Source organism: Lissotriton vulgaris, chromosome 5 (genome assembly GCF_964263255.1).
Source record: "Lissotriton vulgaris chromosome 5, aLisVul1.2, whole genome shotgun sequence".
NCBI lineage: Eukaryota > Metazoa > Chordata > Amphibia > Caudata > Salamandridae > Lissotriton > Lissotriton vulgaris.
In genome coordinates, this window is record NC_141693.1 from 1,149,061,946 (window position 1) to 1,149,081,213 (window position 19,268).

Sequence of the window (19,268 nt, forward strand, 5' to 3'; positions counted from 1 at the left end):
TCGCAACAATGTCGAGGAAGGCTTGCAAGAGTAGCAAAACATGGCTAGCTCAACTTACTACGATTAATCAAGCCTCCTCCTTATAAGTATATGGACGTAAGGGGTCTCTTTCCTCAGGGGTGCCACGAAGTTGAGAAAGGTCCCTGAAAACTCCTGACTTTAACTGTTGCGTAATGAGGACAAAATAAAAAGAAAAAAATATATATATGTATCAAGGGAGTGTCACACAGTGTTTTACCTAGCAGGTATACTTCGTCAAATTCCCCCGCTGTCAGGCGTGTGTAGATCCCACTGTTCTGAAAGATGTAGGAGTCGGGGGTACTTCCTGGGAACTTGGCCGCTATGTCCGTGATAATGTTCTTGGCATCACAGATTACCTGTACATTGATTGTGTGGGTTGACTTTCTGTTTCTGTAAATGTACTCTGTGGCAGCAGGTGGGCATATTGGTATGTGGGCGCCATCAATACAGCCGATGACATGTGGGAAATGTGCAATTTGATAAAAGTCAGTCTTGGTCTTGAGCAGTTCGGCGAGTTTCAGGGAAGCTGATGTAATGATGCATTCTCTGCCTCATGGCCTCTAGGAACTTCCTGAAGAAACGGGACAGGCAGCTCTGGGACACCCCACCCACCACAGCAATCACACTCTGCTAACTCCCAGATGCAAGCAGGTGTAGGCTACACAGCACCTGCACATGGGGTGGGATGGCGTGCGCCCTTGGGGTTGGGTGCTCCAAAAGTGGGCGCAGGTCCCTGATCAAGTCCAGGATGGTGTGGGGGTGTAGCCTGTACCTTTGCAATATCTCTGGCTCAGTTAGTTGAAATAGCGTTATCTTCTGCCTGTAGACTTGCTCCTCCCTTCTACAGACCCTCTCTCCTGCCTCTCTCCTGCTGCCTGTAGCTGTAGCCGCTTTGCTATCACGTAGAATGCCGCCATTCTGGTCACACTGTTGCATTTTGGGCCCTTTTTTTATAGCCTGCACCTGCTTACCACCTGCTTTCAATCCATGGTAAATACCGCATCTTAAATACCGAATTTCATGAAATTCGGTATTTTAGAAGTTACCTACATCTCAAAAATCATTTTTTAGCATTTCCTATTTACCGATTCGGTAAAATTACCGACTCTTATTTACTGAATCAGTATTTTTTTTTACCCTACATCTCAATATCCAAATACTGGTCGGTAACGGCCGAAATTCGGTATTTTCGGCCTTTACCGACCGGTATTTGGCTACCTACATCTGTCCCTAGGTTCTGTATCTTGGAGAGCCAAGTGAGTTGGTTTGGGTGAGGTTATTTAGAATCCTGATGTCAGGGTCTTCCATTTTCTGAGGGTGGCTCTTTGATCCGATGGTAAGCAAGGAAGATTAGAAGAGTGCAGATCTATAATGCTTTGGTGGTGATATCTGCTGTACTCATTAAAACTTGGAATAAACCTAAATAAACAGAATATTTCTTTTTTAATCAGTTATATTAATTGCACAATATGACTAGATTTATAGTAGCATTGTTTGAATTTGGCAAAACCCACATATGCCAACTGTATTTAATTTGTTATACAATATGTTATTCATTGGAGTAAAACTGGCAACAAACAAAAACACGTTTAAACAGTGAAACGTGCATGGCATTTCTCATCTTGAATATCCAAAGTATCAACAATTATGTATTGAACTTGCTCCACAGCAAAAGAAGTCTGCTACGACCCACTTGGATGCTTTAGCGATGACATCCCCTGGTCGGGGACGGCAGAAAGGCCAATCTCAAGGTTACCCTGGTCGCCAGAAAAGATCAATACACGTTTTCTTCTGTACACCAGAGAAAATCCAAACAACTTTCAGGTAAGATACTTCATTGACTCCCTATATTTTATGGCAATTTCCTAATTCATTTTTTTTAAATTAGGTGTATCTCCCCATAAAAGAGACTGCCCAATGTACCTACAAAATGCACTGCCTACTAACCTTTGAATCAAGATTAGTCTTTCCTACATCTCTAAAAAGAGAGACCACCGTCCTCTGGTTCTCTCAACCCATAAGTACCAGCACCAACCCATCTATTTGTACAGTGAGATTTTTCTACCTACTAGTAACAGAAAACACTCCCTACTTAAATGAAAAACAGAAATATTTGGTTATATTACCTACCTTTGGAGAAAAACGTCCTACATATTGAGTCTTCTGCCTACTATTGCAAAAAACCAACATCTAGCAATACATTGTGGCTAGAAACTTGGGCTAAGGAAGGCGACCGACTGCAGACCTCTCCATTGTATTTCGCTTGTCTTCCACCAGTCATATAGATGAAAAGTGCATCCATTCACACTTTATTCTTATACAATTTATGTTTGTGCCTGGTTAACATTAGTGTCGCCTGTCCCAGGTTGTTGGAACCTTCCACAGATGCTTACCCAACTGCTAAGTCTTGTAGTTGAATCAACCTCTCATGCAAACTGTGCAGGGGGGCTAGGAGCAAGTCCCATTATTTTAACAAACTCACTGCACCTTTGAGTCTACCCTCATAGCACCGTTGATCCAAGAAGCAGAGAGAGAGTGGGACGCCCTGACCGACAAGTAAAAGATGGCATTGGTTGTGCAGTCATGCTTGGCCTGTGCATCCACATACACTGCATAAAAGAGGGCTGAAGATTCAGATGGATCATGCCGGATAGAGGGCAAAGCTTCCTGTCTTTTGAGGCGAACCTGTGACACCCCCAGAGACATACCCAAAGCCCCCTTGTGAAAAGCTGGCTTGGTATAGGTGTACACTTATGTAAGTGGGCACCTTCCACCAATCCAGACAACCCATATGGTGATTTGAGTGGTCTTAGACAACCTTAGAAAGCTCTCCAAGTGGTAGCTGTGGGAAGCAGCCTTCAGGCTTAGTCCAGAAGATGTGTAAAGCAGCTTGTTTTACCAGCACATTATTTTATAGGAATAGATTAAGTGAAAAGAACCACACGGAGTACTTTTTTAAAATATGTATTAATTTGAAGACTCTCACTAATACATGCAGATATCTCCTAGCCGGAGATATACACAATTCACACAATACTTTGCAATAGAAAAAGATAAAATACACAGTGGTCACCAGGGGTAGACCAAACCTTATACTAAAATAGTGGTATGTGAACCACAACTCAATTCAAGACTATACCCAGAAGACGTAAAAGTGCCAGGGACCCAAGGAACCACCCAAAGTAGGTAACCAGGATCCCCACGGAGGCCATGTGCAGAGTGGGAACACGACCGCTGGATCATGCAAGTCAATGGGTAAGTTGCAGTTGCAATTTTAAAGAAGAAGGACCCTTCCCGGTGGACCCTGAAGAAACCCAGAGGACAACAGAAGGTTGGAGAGCCACCCCACCCGTGGATACCTTAGGAACCAGGATACCTGCCCCAGGGAAGCCGGGTGCATAGGTGGCAGGTGGTGGCAGATACCACCGTCAAACTCAATGGAGGACTACAGTAAGCTGCGGTTACTGGAGAAGGTGAAAGTGTCTGGTGAAACCCAAAGGTGGACTCAAGATGTGAAGAACCTGCAAGCAGAGGGGACAGAGTCTATGCCACTCAGGAGTGACCAGGAGGTAACGAAGACGAATGCCCACTGATGTCGAGCATTGCAGGAGAGCTGACAATGACCTTGAAACTGCAGCTGTGTGGACCAGGTGATGCTGTGGAACACCAGGAGCCATGCAGGAGCTGTCCCACTTCAGATGTCGAGAGTTCAGAAGTCGGTGTCTGCCGGGAGCACCAACAAGCCTTTGCAACTGCAACCAACGTGGAAGTTGAAAAGGTGCAATGTCGGGACCAGCAAGGTCCAGGAGTCTCACCACAAGCAGGGGAGTCAGGGCAGGACCCGAACAATCAGGGGATCCCAAAAAATTCATATATGACCCTCAAGAGGACCCACAGGCTGGAGGCACTAGAGTCCCAAGAGGACCTCGAGCAGCTCACCAAAGATGCCGGCCCACGGTGCAAGTGATGCGGTGAGGAAAAAGAGATGCTTGACGTGGTGCTACTTAGAGCCCAATGATCTTGGTGGAAGGAAGTCAACAAGCTTTGCAACTTTAAGTTGACACTGTGCACAGGTTATCGGTTCCTGCAGCTCCGACAAGGGATACTGGCCTCAAACGTAGTGAGAGGACAGGGGAGCCTCAAGGGATGTGAAGAACCACTACCTGTGTTGCTGAGCCTTTTGGAGTCCTTGGGAGCCCAGGATCACCAGACCGGTCAGCTTAGTTGCGGTACCTGTAGATGCAGGGAAGTGACTCCTTCACTTCAAGGAAGATTCCTTCAGGTGTCTTGGATGCCCACAGGGCTTGGCAGGTTCTTGTATGGTGCACAGACATGAACGTTGCCGCAGATGAGCATGGCGATGAAATCAGAAGCAGCAGGAGTTTTCCCTGTTGCAGCCTTGATGCCCAGTGCGAAGTCCAGAGTGCCCAGACAGTTGAAGAAGAAGTGGTGTCTAAAATAATCTTGTCCCATGACGAATCTAGGGACCCACCCTCAGGTCAGCACTTAGGTACCCTAAGGAAAGAGTTGGGACGATTCAAGGATCCCTCTGTTGTAGCAGGGTTTCCGTTCTCCCACAGAACTGTGCATAGAGATCTAGAACCTCAGTGAGTTAGGATGATCCAAAACTCATCTCAGTGTCAGAAATCCCCTTACCTAGCTAGCTACAGTGTCTCATGGATCATTATGGAATGAACCATGTCTTAGACAAACCAGAACATGATCTTTAGAATACCTCAGGAATCGTGGAACACATGAACACTCTTTCGTTATATAATCATTTCAAACCAAGACTGAGAGTCAAAGAACACAAGTGCAAGTTTGAAATATTTATTATTCAATGCAAAGTTCTCAAACGCAGTATCTTGTATAATACCAAAATGCAGATTATAAAAATCAGAGTCAGCAGCATAGTCACTAATCCATAGTAAGCAAAAGGTGCTAGCATGTTATAATGCAAAACCTATAGAAATCTATAGCACCTATATTTCGCGCACCCTATCTAACATATTATTTTATATATATGAAGGTCTCATTCGGGCTTTAGCAGGGCGGCCCCATACCTCTCAATGTCAGTAGGAGCAGTTCACATCAACAGCTACCAGCTCTCTTCATGCGCAGCACCAAGTGTCTGCGTTCATTCCGTGTAACTCTATCTTAAACCCGCGTAGAGCCCAAAATGTTGGCATCAACATTATTTGTGTTATGTCTAATGTGGTGCGAGGATCAGGCCTCCCAGCAACCTTGTGTTAGGTTAATCTTAGAGTGTGCAGCTCTCAGTGTGCAGACAGTTGTACCAAGTGTACCAGGCAAAGCTGATAGCATAGAAATAACATATTATTCTCAAATAAACCACCTCACCGCTTCTAGGGTGAAAGCTACAACAACAAGTATGTGTCGTGTGCAAAACTAAAGCCGAAGGCAGAACCGGCTGTTTAAACATGTAATACACTCATGCTAACTTAACGCAATATATGTAATGAAGTATCCATATGACACCCCCCCATTGGTCCGAGCACCGTCAAACATAAGGGAAAAGGCAATACTAAATCAGATACAAAAATTGAAAGCAAAGTTCAACAATCTTGAGCTAAAATAAGCTAAAAATATGTATGAATGAATATGTATGAAATGCCTACAGTGGCCTCAAATCAAAAATTTAAAAACAAAACCTTTGAACCAAAAGTCATCCGCCAGGTCGCAAAAATTATGAAATGTAGGACCAGGTCGCATCAATTCAAATGTTTGTAACAGGAAAAACAAGGCACTTATCCGATTTCCAAAGTCATGTGCCACATTGACGTTATCCTCAGCGACATCACGTGATTGTATTCTCCATCAGCTGAACATAGTCCATCCCTCCAACTCAGCGAGGGGAAAGTCATATTTCACAACAAAGCATTCCTCCCAGGCATCTCACGATTGGAAAGTATATGCAAAGAAAGTGGCAACAGCCTCCAGAATGAAATCACTGCCATCATCCGAAAATAGTTCAGCAATCCAATTTAGCAATGGGAAAGAACATACGTGCTCCTCCAGCATCGGATCCTCATGTACCGTCAGAGGACAACTCAGTGGGTTCACCAGATCGCTGTGTGTCAGAAAGGCATCCGCCGCTGCAGAAATCTCCCATTGGCCCAGAACTCCATTTATCGCTGCCAAGGCCATAACTCTCTCGCCAGAACAGATCAGCTCGTGAGCCACCACGGGACGCATTAGCTGATCAAAATCGACGTCAGGAGCAGTCCTCAAGCATAGGCACAAATCAATTGCCCAATCGAACTCGCAGTTCAGGCAGTGAAACACAGGTTGGACACACGTGAAGTCGGTGAACCGAAATGACAATCTATAGGCCGTGCTTAATGCTGCAAGCGGCAATGTTCCATAGTAATTGAGCATCCGATTACGGCACAGTGTCAGGAGGCGTTGAACGGCGTCTTGCGCAGGATGGGCATCCATGTTTTATGAAGAAAAACACCAACAGAATGCCTGCTGCTACAGCCAGCAACACAGGTAGTCCACCAAACAGACTCGAAAAAATAGTGTGGAAAAACATGGGAATGATACCAAAAACTTTTTCAAACGTAGTCACGAGGCCACTGCTTACTAACTTAAAAAAATGTGCAAGCCCAGACGTTGAAGAAGCATTAAAAATCTGGTGCACCAGTTCGCAGAAATGAAACGGCAAATCAGTATTTAAAAGCGCCTGCACCTCTGTGCGGGTGTTAGCTATGTGAAGGACATAAGTTTCCCGGGCCGAACTCAGGGTCACTTGTTTTTGAGACAAAAGGGCCCTTATTCTGCTTAAACCATTGAATTTTGCTTCCAAGGTTGGAATCCGTGGCCAGATGGAGACATCTGAAGACCCATGCGTGGGTGGGTATAGAACATTCTTGCAGCACACCACACGCTCTGATACAGTTACCACATAAGCCACACCAATTAATAAACCACAACATAACTCGTTGTTTAAAAGTAAATAACTACCATTAGCTAATAATGTGAACGTGGGAACCACTGCTGGAACTGGCGTGCCTTTTAAAACACATGCTAAATTTGGGCGGTCCTGATTACAAGAACCGTGTAACTGAATGTGTCTGCATATTAATGACTGGTCAGGTGACTGTGTGCAATCCTCACCATTAAGATTCACTTCTTTTCCATCCTTCAGACATCTGTATGTGTATGGTAATGACCATGCCTCGTGTAAGAAAGCTTTGCCTAGTGGTTCATATCGTCCTATAGCAATATACCGCATACAGTTAGTAAATTTATATAAAGGAAATGGTAATGTAATTAAACTATGAATCAGCCACGTGGCAGTAGTGGTTTCAGCAACAGAGAAAGGCAAGGATTCTAGCTTCTCAATATGTAACATAGAAAATGATGCATCACGCATTGAAAGCATGCGCTGTTTTTCAGTAAGATTAAAAGGTGCGAAAAGGGATGAAACGTTCAATGAGTTCCAGGGAACTCGACCTGCCTTAATTGTCTGTAGAGTCCAGGCAAACTGCATTACAGAACGTAATTGATTTTGACCATGGTATAACGTGGACACTTCATCATGTACAATATCAACAACAGAAGAAACAATATTATCCAACGTGTAAATCCTGGAAGAAAGCATGTTAATACTGTTATCTACTACTGCTAGCACTTTTTCCAAATTTGCTTGATCAATCGCTCTCAGGCGTTTAGCTGCCTCAACCTGTGAAAACTTCCAAATTTCATTGTATACAGCATAAATAAAGCGTTTAGATCTACCCCTAGTCGGGCCTTTTATAAAATCATTTAGCTCTATATTCTCATTCAACTGGGACAGATGCAGTTTAACTGCAGCCAAAGTGGAATGTTGTAACCAGTTCTGACACAATTTACCTACTGAATAAGTGGTAACAGTGTGATCTGTTTCGAACCTGGGATCTGGCCTGATGTGCGTAAAACCTTCAGATAAACCCAAAAACCTACGTTGGCAAGCATCAGTGCTTCTTTGCCACAAAAGCCACCCCTCCGGATCAAAATGGGAAATATTAAAGGAGGAATTCTGCAAAAGCGCTTGTATCCCACTGATGGATATTGTAGTGAAATTACTCCAACCTGAATACTCTTCCAAGTCAGGGATAGTAGGGGTATTTAATTTTTTAGATGTAGCCAATCCAAAACATGTTGTTTGAGAAATAGTAGAATTTAAAAACAACATGTGATTCGGGATGAGACATGCACGATGCAAAGCCTCAGTGCCTTGTACCTGCCAATCTTTGGTACCCCAAACCGATTTAAGGTCAATAGCATCCTTCCATAACTCATAGCCATCCACAGATAACCTTTCTAAAAAGGATTTTGAATACAGCAATTTTGTATCAGTAAGTCTAACTTTGGGCATGAATTTCTGGTTCACTTTAAAATAAAACGACTCAGGATTCGATTGATTAAAATCTGTAAAATAAGAGTATTTTCCCAGAAATGTACTTGAACTCCCCTGTAAGGGAGTAGGGCAATGTTCCCACTGAGTGTAATTCACAGGAACCCTCCTGGAACTTGTCTTGTGTAAGAAATGATTCCCATAATGTTGATAACAAAACAAATCACCATAATTGACAGAATCTAAGTACAAATCCTCAGCATCAAAGGCCGCATAATATTTCAAATCAGAGAACAATGCTTCTACGGCCTGAAGATCCCAATCATCAGAACGAACATCTTGCTTAATCACATCTCCCATGTTTACTCTAAGCACATTAGGAACATTAATAACTTCTGTGGGGCCATGTATCTGAAACCTAACCGCATCCCACACAATCCCATCAAGGACTGGCCAAGCAGTAATCTGTACTGAATGTAAGTCTCTCTTTAGTCTGTGTACTGAATGTGAGGAGGATAGAGGGGCCAATGTTCCATTAAGGTACCGAATTCCTGTTCTTTCTTTCACATAATGGCCATCGATCAGTCGGAAAAAATAAAACACAAAACCAATCGACATAAAAAGATGAAATAAAAATAGTATTAGCCAAATGTATGTCCAAGGTGGAATTAAAAAATGTTTTTTAAACAACGTGGCATATTTTGCAATAGTCGATGGTTTCTTTGAAAGTTCCGAATCAGAGTCAAAAGAGAATCTGGATTGGTTAGCCAAACGAGCTTGTAAATCGGACATGGATAAATCAGCAGGATCTGCATAAGTCACCTCATCAATGTTAGTAACAGGAATAGTATTTAATAAAGGACTGGATATGGCAGGCATCTCGAGGGACACCTCCTGATCTGCACCAGATGTAATAGCCAGCACAGAGTGCCTCACCATGGAAGGACAGGATACAGCCGGTGTCATGCTATGAAGAATCGGCCACCCTGTGTGTCTTGACATTGTCAATAGAAATAAATCTGTTTTCTTTACGACCTGGAAGTGGTGGTAAAATGACTGTTCTTGTGCCCTTCACTCCAAGTACTCGGACTGGTGCTCGATATGAGGGACCAAACTCTTTCTTGTTATCGATCTTCTCTCGAACCAGTTCTCCAACTTGGGGTAGCCAGCCAACTACCTGGATCTGCAACGCATCATCCGGCGTGGAGGGCAAGTGTTCCTTTGCAAGACTGTCTCTGGTCTTTTGTAGATTCTGTAAAACATTGCAATGTTCATCTACGTCAAAGGCCCCGGCCTGGGCCTTGTAGTCCGGCCCATCAAGGTCAGGTACATACATCTTGATACCAAAGAGCATTTCGTATGGGGTCCGCCCACCCAGAGACCTTCTAGGGAGATTATTAAGCGCACGCTGCACGCCATAGAGGTGGGTCAGCCAGTTTCTACCAGTGCCTATAACACGGGCTGTCAAAGATTGCTTTAAGTCGCGGTTCATTCTTTCTACTACAGAATTGCCCTCAGGCCTGTAGGGGCTTGAAAACTTCACCTGTACTCCCAACGAAACCATAGCATCCTTATACGCCTTAGAGGCGAAAGCCGGACCCTGGTCCGAATGGAAAGTACCACAAGCAAAGATTCCCACAAAGACACGCAAATCCTTAATGACAGTTCGCGAATCAGCGCTTCGATGCGGCCATACCCATACAAAGCGTGTGCATGAGTCAACTGCTACTAAGATGTATTTATACGCAGTATCAGAAGAAAAAGGACCGCAGTGATCCAAATAAACACAACCAAGTGGTTTATTAGAGATGTACAACTGTGTCTGAGGCGGACGCGCAGCAGTAGAAGGCTTGATCTGCTGACAAATGTCACACATAAGGACATAATCGCGCGTCTGTTTGTACAGTCCCTGCCACCAGAACCTCTGTTGTAGCTGAGATACAGTGGCTGAGACGCCCGCATGCGCAGACGCCACACCTTCATGAGCCGCTGTAATCAGAGAAGCTCTGCGATCCGAGTTGGGAACTAGACGCTCTCCAACTTCAGGAATTTTCACATAAGGAACCTTATCGGGACTTAAGTGGTATGTGTACTTCGAAGGGAACCCCGCAGGATATTTACCTCCCTTCTCCGTGGCAGCAACAGCCGCCAAGATGTCATCATCTATTTTGCTCTTGGACCTCGTGACCGCTGCAACTAAGTATTTTGATACCGCTGACTTCGCTGCTTCATCAGCAAGCGAGTTGCCAACAGCGTGGACCCCCACGCGCTGGTGGCCGAGAGTATGAATCACAAACACGAGCGGCAGTTTCTCTTTAAGTTCCGCCACTCGGACCCAGATCATTTTATGTTTTATTGTGCTACCCTTGGAATCACGAAAATCATTCTGAATCCAAAAGAACAAGTTCTCATTGTAAGACTGGACACAGTAGTAAGAATCACTTACGATTAAAGTCGTCACACAAGGATCAGCGTACTCCAATGCGAGCATAAGAGCACGGAGCTCTGCTAATTGTGCGGTGCAGTCCCCTAGCGTTTGCGTATGCACAACACTGGACTTGAACTCATCGTTCACCATGGCACCGACCACAATGGCGCAAGCGGAAACGTAGGCGTGTTTAGAGCCATGCGCAACCTGCGCCGAACCATCCGTGTAAATGATACAATGGAAATCCTCCAACGGCCGCATTGATAAAGGAGCAGGATGAACGAATTCATACTGTAAGTACTCCTGCGACCGTAAAGCGGCGTCAAAAATAAACGTGACATCCTGAGATGTCAAGGATGTAGCCCACTGAATCCACCGAGGGTGCAAAGCTTTAGAATTCGGTACACTGGCTTTCGTGACCGCCTCCAAGGCTGGACACGGGGTGACAACCAACATGCGCTTTCCCTGCGACAAGGCACGTTCCTTAAGAATTGCCATCTGCACAGCCGTCAAAACTTTCTCCACAGTGGAAAAACGCAGTTCAGCCGAAGTGTACAAGTGTGACTTGTAAGCAATAGGTACAGTATCCCCTTCATTAAAAGTCAGGTACGTGAAACCCACCGTCCCAGGGATAATTCTTATCTCCAGGTTGGTCTGGTTATCACAAGTCTGTAAGTAGTCAGAAGCTAGCATATCAGCCTGCAAGGACTGCAGAATGGCTGAATGCTCAGGCAGCCAGCATGATTTGGAAAAAGATGGTTGTACCAAGGCATATAAAGGCTTGATACGCTGGGCATATTCCGGAATGTATGTCCTCCCGAAATTCAAAAAACCCAGCAAAGACTGTAATTTTTTCAGCGTTGTCGGAGAGCGCAACTGCGCGCACTTCTCCAGGAACTGAGGAGCCAATCCCTTTCCTTCATGGTTAAGTTCATAACCTAGAAACAACACTGTGTACTCCGCAATGTGCGATTTTGCAAAGTTAAACTTGTAACCCATGTCTGCAAAGTTACAAATTATGCTGTTTACTCGACACAGATGCACCCAAAGCTCGTCGTCTGTGAGACAAATATCATCCACATACGAACATGCAACTGGATCGAAACTCTCTAAAAGAGAGACTATGCGGGCGGAAAACACTCCAGGACTATTTTTATATCCCATTGGGAGTCGATTAAACTTTTTTTGTACGCCGCCGCACGTAAAACTGGTCCATTGGGAACTTAGACCATCTAATCTATGTGCATAAAAACCATTGGAAATGTCAAGCGTGGTTTTGAACCGTTTACGCTCAAGACTATTCACTAGGGCAGAGCCGTGAGTATTCTGTACTGCACAGTTACGGCAATGCGAGTTCAAATGCCGGTAATCCAAAACCAGACGATATGAGCCGTCCGGTTTGTTAACAGTAAAAAGGGGATTATTCATTGGTGACACACACGTTTCAATTACACCTTGATATTCCAATTGTTCAAGGATAGCCGGGACCGAAGCTTTAGCTTCACGCCGTATGGGATACTGGGGTTGTGGCTGCGGCTGTGACCGTAAAGGAATCTCATGGCTAGGGGACAATTTATCCCAGCCACACTGATTTCGGTACACAGCCGGCGCAAGCGCCAGAGCCCACTCTTCTGCAAAATGCAGCGCTTCCACTCTCGATACAGTGTGCGCGAAACTGGGGAGGATTACCTCCTCCCCTCGCGGAGCTGCGAGAACAAAAGGTGGGGGCCAGTCAGCCTCCGAAAGCAAAATGTCATACGTGTCCGAAAGATTCTCCCAAAATACCCCTTTTACAGTTCGCTGCATGTCACCTTCAATTAACAGGACAATTTCAAAAAGTCTTTCAGGGGGAGCAACATGTGTATCAGCTGTTTCAATCACAATAAAAGTCTCAGTCGCTGTCACCTTCAACAGTGGACGGAGGGCCTCTCTCACTATGGTAATCCCCGCCGCGCTGTCCAGCAAGGTCAGAGCCCACGTCAGATTCCGAAGCCGCGTTCTCACTATCTGGGGCATATCGATGCGCCGTTAAGGCTGCGACTTTCTTCTTGGCAAACTGCGGTCTCTTTGGCGTAGAGTCGTCCCGCTGTTCCCCTTCACTCCGCGTGCGGGGCTGGCCACGTCTTTGCTGGCCACCCCTGCCCCTGCCGCCCCCTCCACCACCGGTTGACGGAGCCGACGAGTCCTGAAAGGAACGAGGAGAGCGTTGGTCAGATGCCTGATATCTGTCAGGCGATTTAATCGTAGCGCGATCGCGCAATTCATAAACTCGATCCGACTGCGCAGGTTGTGAAGGCGCCGGACTAGAAACCTGTGTCTGTTGTTGTTGTTGCTTACCCTGATTCTGTTTTTTAGGCCAATTTTGTTTTTTGGACTTGGGTTGTCCACCCGTTTCCGAAGACTGTCCCTGGGGCTGCTTCTTTTCTTTCTCAAGAAAAACCTTTACACCCTTAGAATTGCGGCCAACCGTTTTATAAGCCGCCACAATAATTCTTGCCAGCTGACGGGGTTTCTCGGCATCGGGAACTAACGCCAGACCATTGGCCACCTGAAAGTTCACTGCATCCCCTTTTACATTAGCAAGGATAATACCGCAAACCGTCTCAAATGAACCGCTCAGGCGCATACCCAACTCGACCGCCGACTCCGGTCCGTGATCATCCTGAACACGTTTTAGGACCGCAGACAGGTTCGACACTGACGGGGTGCCAAAGCACCTCGAGTAAACCGCCGCAAAAGTCTTACCCCATGTTTCACAGTCAGCAAGTTCAGGGGCTAAATCCTTCGGTAAACTAAGCGTAAGAATCCGGTGTTTTTCACCCGGAGTCGTATTAGGAAACACAGCCTCCAGCTGGTCGAATTTCTCGGCAAGCCAGTAAGGAAAATCATCCTTATTTTCTGGCTTTCTGCCCATTACGGAATTCACCAAGACAGGACTGATTTTCAAACCAGCCTGTTCCGCTCGAAGCTGCGCACCTGCGGGGGCTGCGCCATGTATATTACGACCAATGTAATGAACAAGCGCTCTAATCACGTCAACCGCGACATCATGCAGTCGCCGCAGATCACCCACATTACACGTGGCGCGATTAGGATGTGGAGTAAATCCACCCAAGGCGGGCCAGGCCGTGCCCGCAATGGACAACGGACCTAACCTCGGAGCCGTTAAAGAATGGGGTAGGGCGCCACCAAACCAAACTCCGTGCTGCCAAACATCTATAGGTACTTCCAGTGCTCTGTACGGAGCATAAGCCGCCGGAACAGCCGAGGCAGTGTATGAGTGGTAGACGCCCGAATTAGCGTTTACTTCCGGAAACGTCACCCAGGAATAAAACAATTCGTACGGGTACGCATGTTCCGCACTCACCACTAGAACCACAGCCAAACCTTCCGCAGGGACATTATATGCCCGCAAGTGGTCGCGAACCGCGACGCGGCTATGCTGCGCTATGTCCACGGCCATGTTAGCACTGGAAGTGAAAAAAGACAAAGAACACTTTGTCGCACAACTGGGTAGTAATTCAAAGAAACCGTTTAAAGTAGAATTCAAGCTTGAAAAGACCTATTTCAAAAACAGGTAGGTTTTCCGACACCACCGTTTACCGGAAACGGGAATGAAGGTGTCAAGGTATGAATGATATACTACTCGAGTGTCATGTTTTAAGGCCAACCAAACCGTTGGGCGCCATGTAGCAGGGTTTCCGTTCTCCCACAGAACTGTGCATAGAGATCTAGAACCTCAGTGAGTTAGGATGATCCAAAACTCATCTCAGTGTCAGAAATCCCCTTACCTAGCTAGCTACAGTGTCTCATGGATCATTATGGAATGAACCATGTCTTAGACAAACCAGAACATGATCTTTAGAATACCTCAGGAATCGTGGAACACATGAACACTCTTTCGTTATATAATCATTTCAAACCAAGACTGAGAGTCAAAGAACACAAGTGCAAGTTTGAAATATTTATTATTCAATGCAAAGTTCTCAAACGCAGTATCTTGTATAATACCAAAATGCAGATTATAAAAATCAGAGTCAGCAGCATAGTCACTAATCCATAGTAAGCAAAAGGTGCTAGCATGTTATAATGCAAAACCTATAGAAATCTATAGCACCTATATTTCGCGCACCCTATCTAACATATTATTTTATATATATGAAGGTCTCATTCGGGCTTTAGCAGGGCGGCCCCATACCTCTCAATGTCAGTAGGAGCAGTTCACATCAACAGCTACCAGCTCTCTTCATGCGCAGCACCAAGTGTCTGCGTTCATTCCGTGTAACTCTATCTTAAACCCGCGTAGAGCCCAAAATGTTGGCATCAACATTATTTGTGTTATGTCTAATGTGGTGCGAGGATCAGGCCTCCCAGCAACCTTGTGTTAGGTTAATCTTAGAGTGTGCAGCTCTCAGTGTGCAGACAGTTGTACCAAGTGTACCAGGCAAAGCTGATAGCATAGAAATAACATATTATTCTCAAATAAACCACCTCACCGCTTCTAGGGTGAAAGCTACAACAACAAGTATGTGTCGTGTGCAAAACTAAAGCCGAAGGCAGAACCGGCTGTTTAAACATGTAATACACTCATGCTAACTTAACGCAATATATGTAATGAAGTATCCATATGACACTGTAAGGACGGGCTGGAAAAGGGGGAGGATACCCCCTTGTCCAGTTTCATGCCATAGTGGGAGCCAACGGCTCCCTGAACTGGTTTGAGCTGGACTATGCATGGAGGGCACCAAGTGTGCCCTGCACGCGGACTATGTGACACTGGCAAGCGCCCCCACGCTGCACCAATACATTAAACCCTGTCTAGGAGGTGCTCACACCGCCCTGTGACAAGATACCTATTGTTCTGCCTTCTGCTGCCTGAGCTTGGCTCATCAGCAGGAGGGCAGAAACAAGTCTGTGGACAGCAGCAGCCCTAGTTTGCTGACGGGCCTGGAAAACTGGTACCAAGAGCTCCGAGAGCCTCCCAAATGACCTTTACGGTGCATGGTATCATACCCCCACATCATACGATTCCAACATGTTTGATACCAAACATGATAGGATTTGTTACAGCCAGTTTCGGTATGGCCATCGCCTAATGACACAGTGCCCCTCTATATGTCATGTGGCTGTCTCACAACCCAGAAGAATGGACTACATGGGCTGTAGGGGTGTCCTGCTCATGCAGTGGAACCCTCACACTTAGAACCGAGCACCCTACCTTCAGGATTGTAAGGCCTGCTTGAGGGGTGACTTATAGGTTTTATGTGCAGTGACCTTAGATATAGGTAAACCTATATCTTTCATAAGTGGTGCTAGCACCAACGTACACAGGCTGCAATGACATTCCTGTAGTTATAGTCTGAGTGATCCCTCATGGGTGGCATAATACATGCTTCAGCCCACGGGGGACCTCTGGTGCACCTATGCCCTGGGTACCTTAGTACCACATACTAGGGACTGGTCAGTTTACACCAGTGCCTAAGTTCTTACCAAATCAATTTAGAGGAGAAAGCACAGAGACTAGGGACCTGATTAGCAGTATCCCAGTCAGACTAGTCAGAAACAGTATTACATCAAGCAAAAAGTGGGGGTAACCAGGAAATCAGATCCTACTTTCCTACATCCCTGAAACCAAGAATGGACAGTGAGAGGGGCTCATGGGGATGACGATATGGATAAGAAAAATGTGGTGGTCATATCAGTGGTAGGGTAAAGAGGTTGCCCCACTCCCATGTGCAGAAACCATGAAGCAGCATAAAAGGATGCCCCTAGCCACTGAATACATGAGGATGCCTTAAGAACCTGCAGGCCTAGAAGCAGAGAAGAGGTGAACTACTGCAAGGAAGGGTAAAGCAATGCCTCCCTCTGTAAAATTCCAAAAGAGAGTAGACCATAAATCTAGGTAAAGTATAAATCTAGTTTAATAAGATGAGCACAATATTGCAACTGCAGGAGTTCAGGCTAGAATGGCCAGAACTCCATTCCATATGATGCAATGACAACTGTATAGCAGGTGCCATAGTTAAAAGTACATAGAACCATTAAAAGGGCAATAGATAATTAATAGGGAAATATATAAACAGATTTACATGAATTATAACACACTTTCCCCCTTGGAAACATTACGAAGATATCATAGCACATTTAGAAACACGTCTTACATTCCAAACCTGTCCATCTTTAGTGACTACGCTATTGCGATGAACCTTGACAACTTTCACAGGTCTGCTGAACTTAGCATCACCTTTAAGGAGAATACCAGGCTTGCGTATTCTTACAAAATACCCAACCACAAATGTAGGTATTTTAACTTTCATGCGAAGATCATAAAGATATTTACTTTTCTGTTGTTTTTCTTCAACCCTTTGGGCTATGTCTTCCTTCTCCAATTCAGAAGATTGAACTCTAACAACCTTCTTAAACCACCAGGGACATAATTTAGATACTGGATCTCTCCCCTTAAGTAAATTGAAAGGTGAAACTTCAGTCGTTCAATGAGGAGTTATGCGGTACAACCATAACTTCTCTCTCAGTTTATCTTTCCATTCTGTACCAAAATTCCGTGCCCAAAGAATATCCTGCTTGGGAACCCTATTGAACCTTTCCACTTGACCATTCCCTTGAGGTTAATAAAGACATGTGGTAATAGGACAAATATTATGAAACTTTATAAATGTTGTAATCTCATGAGATTTCAACTGTACACCATTATCTGATATAAGCACTTCAGGGCTACCTTCTCTGGCAAAAACTTCTTTTAAGACCAAGACAACACTACTGGTGGTGACATGCGGAACTAACTTTACCTCAGGCCATTTAGAATGGTAATCCACCATTACCAATGCAAATCTACAATCCTGTGGTAGAAAATTAAAAGGGCCAGCAATGTCTAATCCAACCTTTTGCCATGGATAATCGGGCCACTTGACAGGAATAAGGGGAGCAGGATTACACTTGAGTGTTTTCTCACTGCACACACATTCAGGACATTCCCTTACCATTCTATAACTAAACCTGTCTAATCCAGGCCACCAAAATACCGACCTGATAAACCTATTCATAGAAGACATTCCCAAATGGCTTTCATGACTCAAGGACAGAATGGAATCACATAACAACACATGTGGAATACATTTTCCTTGTCTGAAAATCAAATCTCCTTCTATAATAATCTCATCAGAGATTTTCCAATAAGGAAATAACTCATCTGAATTTTCCTTCTTAGAAAGCCAAACAATTCTGGTATAATTAACTACTTGCTGTAAAAGACTATCTTCAATCATGGCCTTTTTCTACAATTCTTCAGAAATAGAACTAAATCTTTCTGATAAGACTTCATAAATGCTTGCAACAATTTCGTCATCATCTGTAGTATCATTCACATCGCAAGGAAGTCATGATAAACAATCAGCTGTAACATTCACTTTTCCTGGAATATATTCAACAGAAAAAGTATATTCTTATAACCGTGACATTAACCTAGCTATTCTGGCTGTGGCATAGAGGCCACCACTAGGAGATAAAATGGGAACCAAAGGTTTATGATCAGTTTTTAAAACAAACCGTGCACCCCAAATGTAGTTCCTGAAGTGTTCCACACCCCACATGTACGCTAGTAATTCTCTTTCAATCACTGCAGAACGTCTTTCTGTAACATTTAATGTGCGAGAGGCGAAAGCCACATTCCATTCTTCCTTACCAGCACACTGAGACAACACACAACCAAGTTCATACAAACTGGCATCAACAGAAAGTAGTACACAAGTTTTTCCAACAGAAAATGGCTTGAGAGAAGGAGCAGCAATCATTTTCGCCCTAATGTTTTCAAAGGTGTCCTGTTGTTTTTTACCCCAAACAAATTCAATTCTTTTCCTTGTTAGTTCTCTTAAAGGTTCCATTTTAGAAGCAAATTTACTTAATTTACTATAATATTCGCAAAGTCCTGAAAAAGAATGACGTTTTTCTTTAGAGTCAGGAGAAGGCGCTTTGAGAATAGCACCAACAAGTGATTTTTTGGGAACAACACCTTCTTTGGAGAGTGTGTGTTCTAGATATTCAACAGATTCTTGGAATAATTAGCATTTGCTCCTCTTTAGAGTAAGTCCATAATCCTTGAGAATGCCACACACTTTTTTAAGATGTTCCAAATGTGTTGCTTCATCTGGTGAGTAGATCAAAATGTCGTCCTGGAAACATTTTACACATGACTCCATTTGTTTAAAAAATTGTCACATAGATCACTTAATTACAGATGCTGTAGATGCTAAGCCGAAGGGCATCCTCTTGAATTGAAAATGTTCCTGTGGTGTAATAAAAGTAGTCATGTGGTGAGAATCTTTGGCTAACACAATATGATGGTACCCTGACCTAAGGTCCAAAGTGGAGAACACTGTAGCACCCCCTAACGTACTTACTACCTCATTAATATTCCGCAGGGGGTGGCAATCAATCAAAATA

The 19,268-nt window shown here is 44.5% G+C and overlaps 1 protein-coding gene across 4 annotated transcripts in view; it reads left to right on the top strand.

Annotated features, from left to right (window-relative positions):
- LOC147712123 (pancreatic triacylglycerol lipase-like) overlaps window positions 1-19,268 on the top strand; it is a 201,179-nt gene that overhangs the window by 21,188 nt on the left and 160,723 nt on the right. For all 4 annotated transcript variants that reach the window (XM_086922907.1, XM_086922905.1, XM_086922908.1 and 1 more), the window contains exon 3: window positions 1,691-1,845. In XM_086922907.1, coding sequence (XP_086779033.1) covers window positions 1,691-1,845 — 155 coding nt within the window. The remainder of the gene's footprint in view (window positions 1-1,690; window positions 1,846-19,268) is intronic.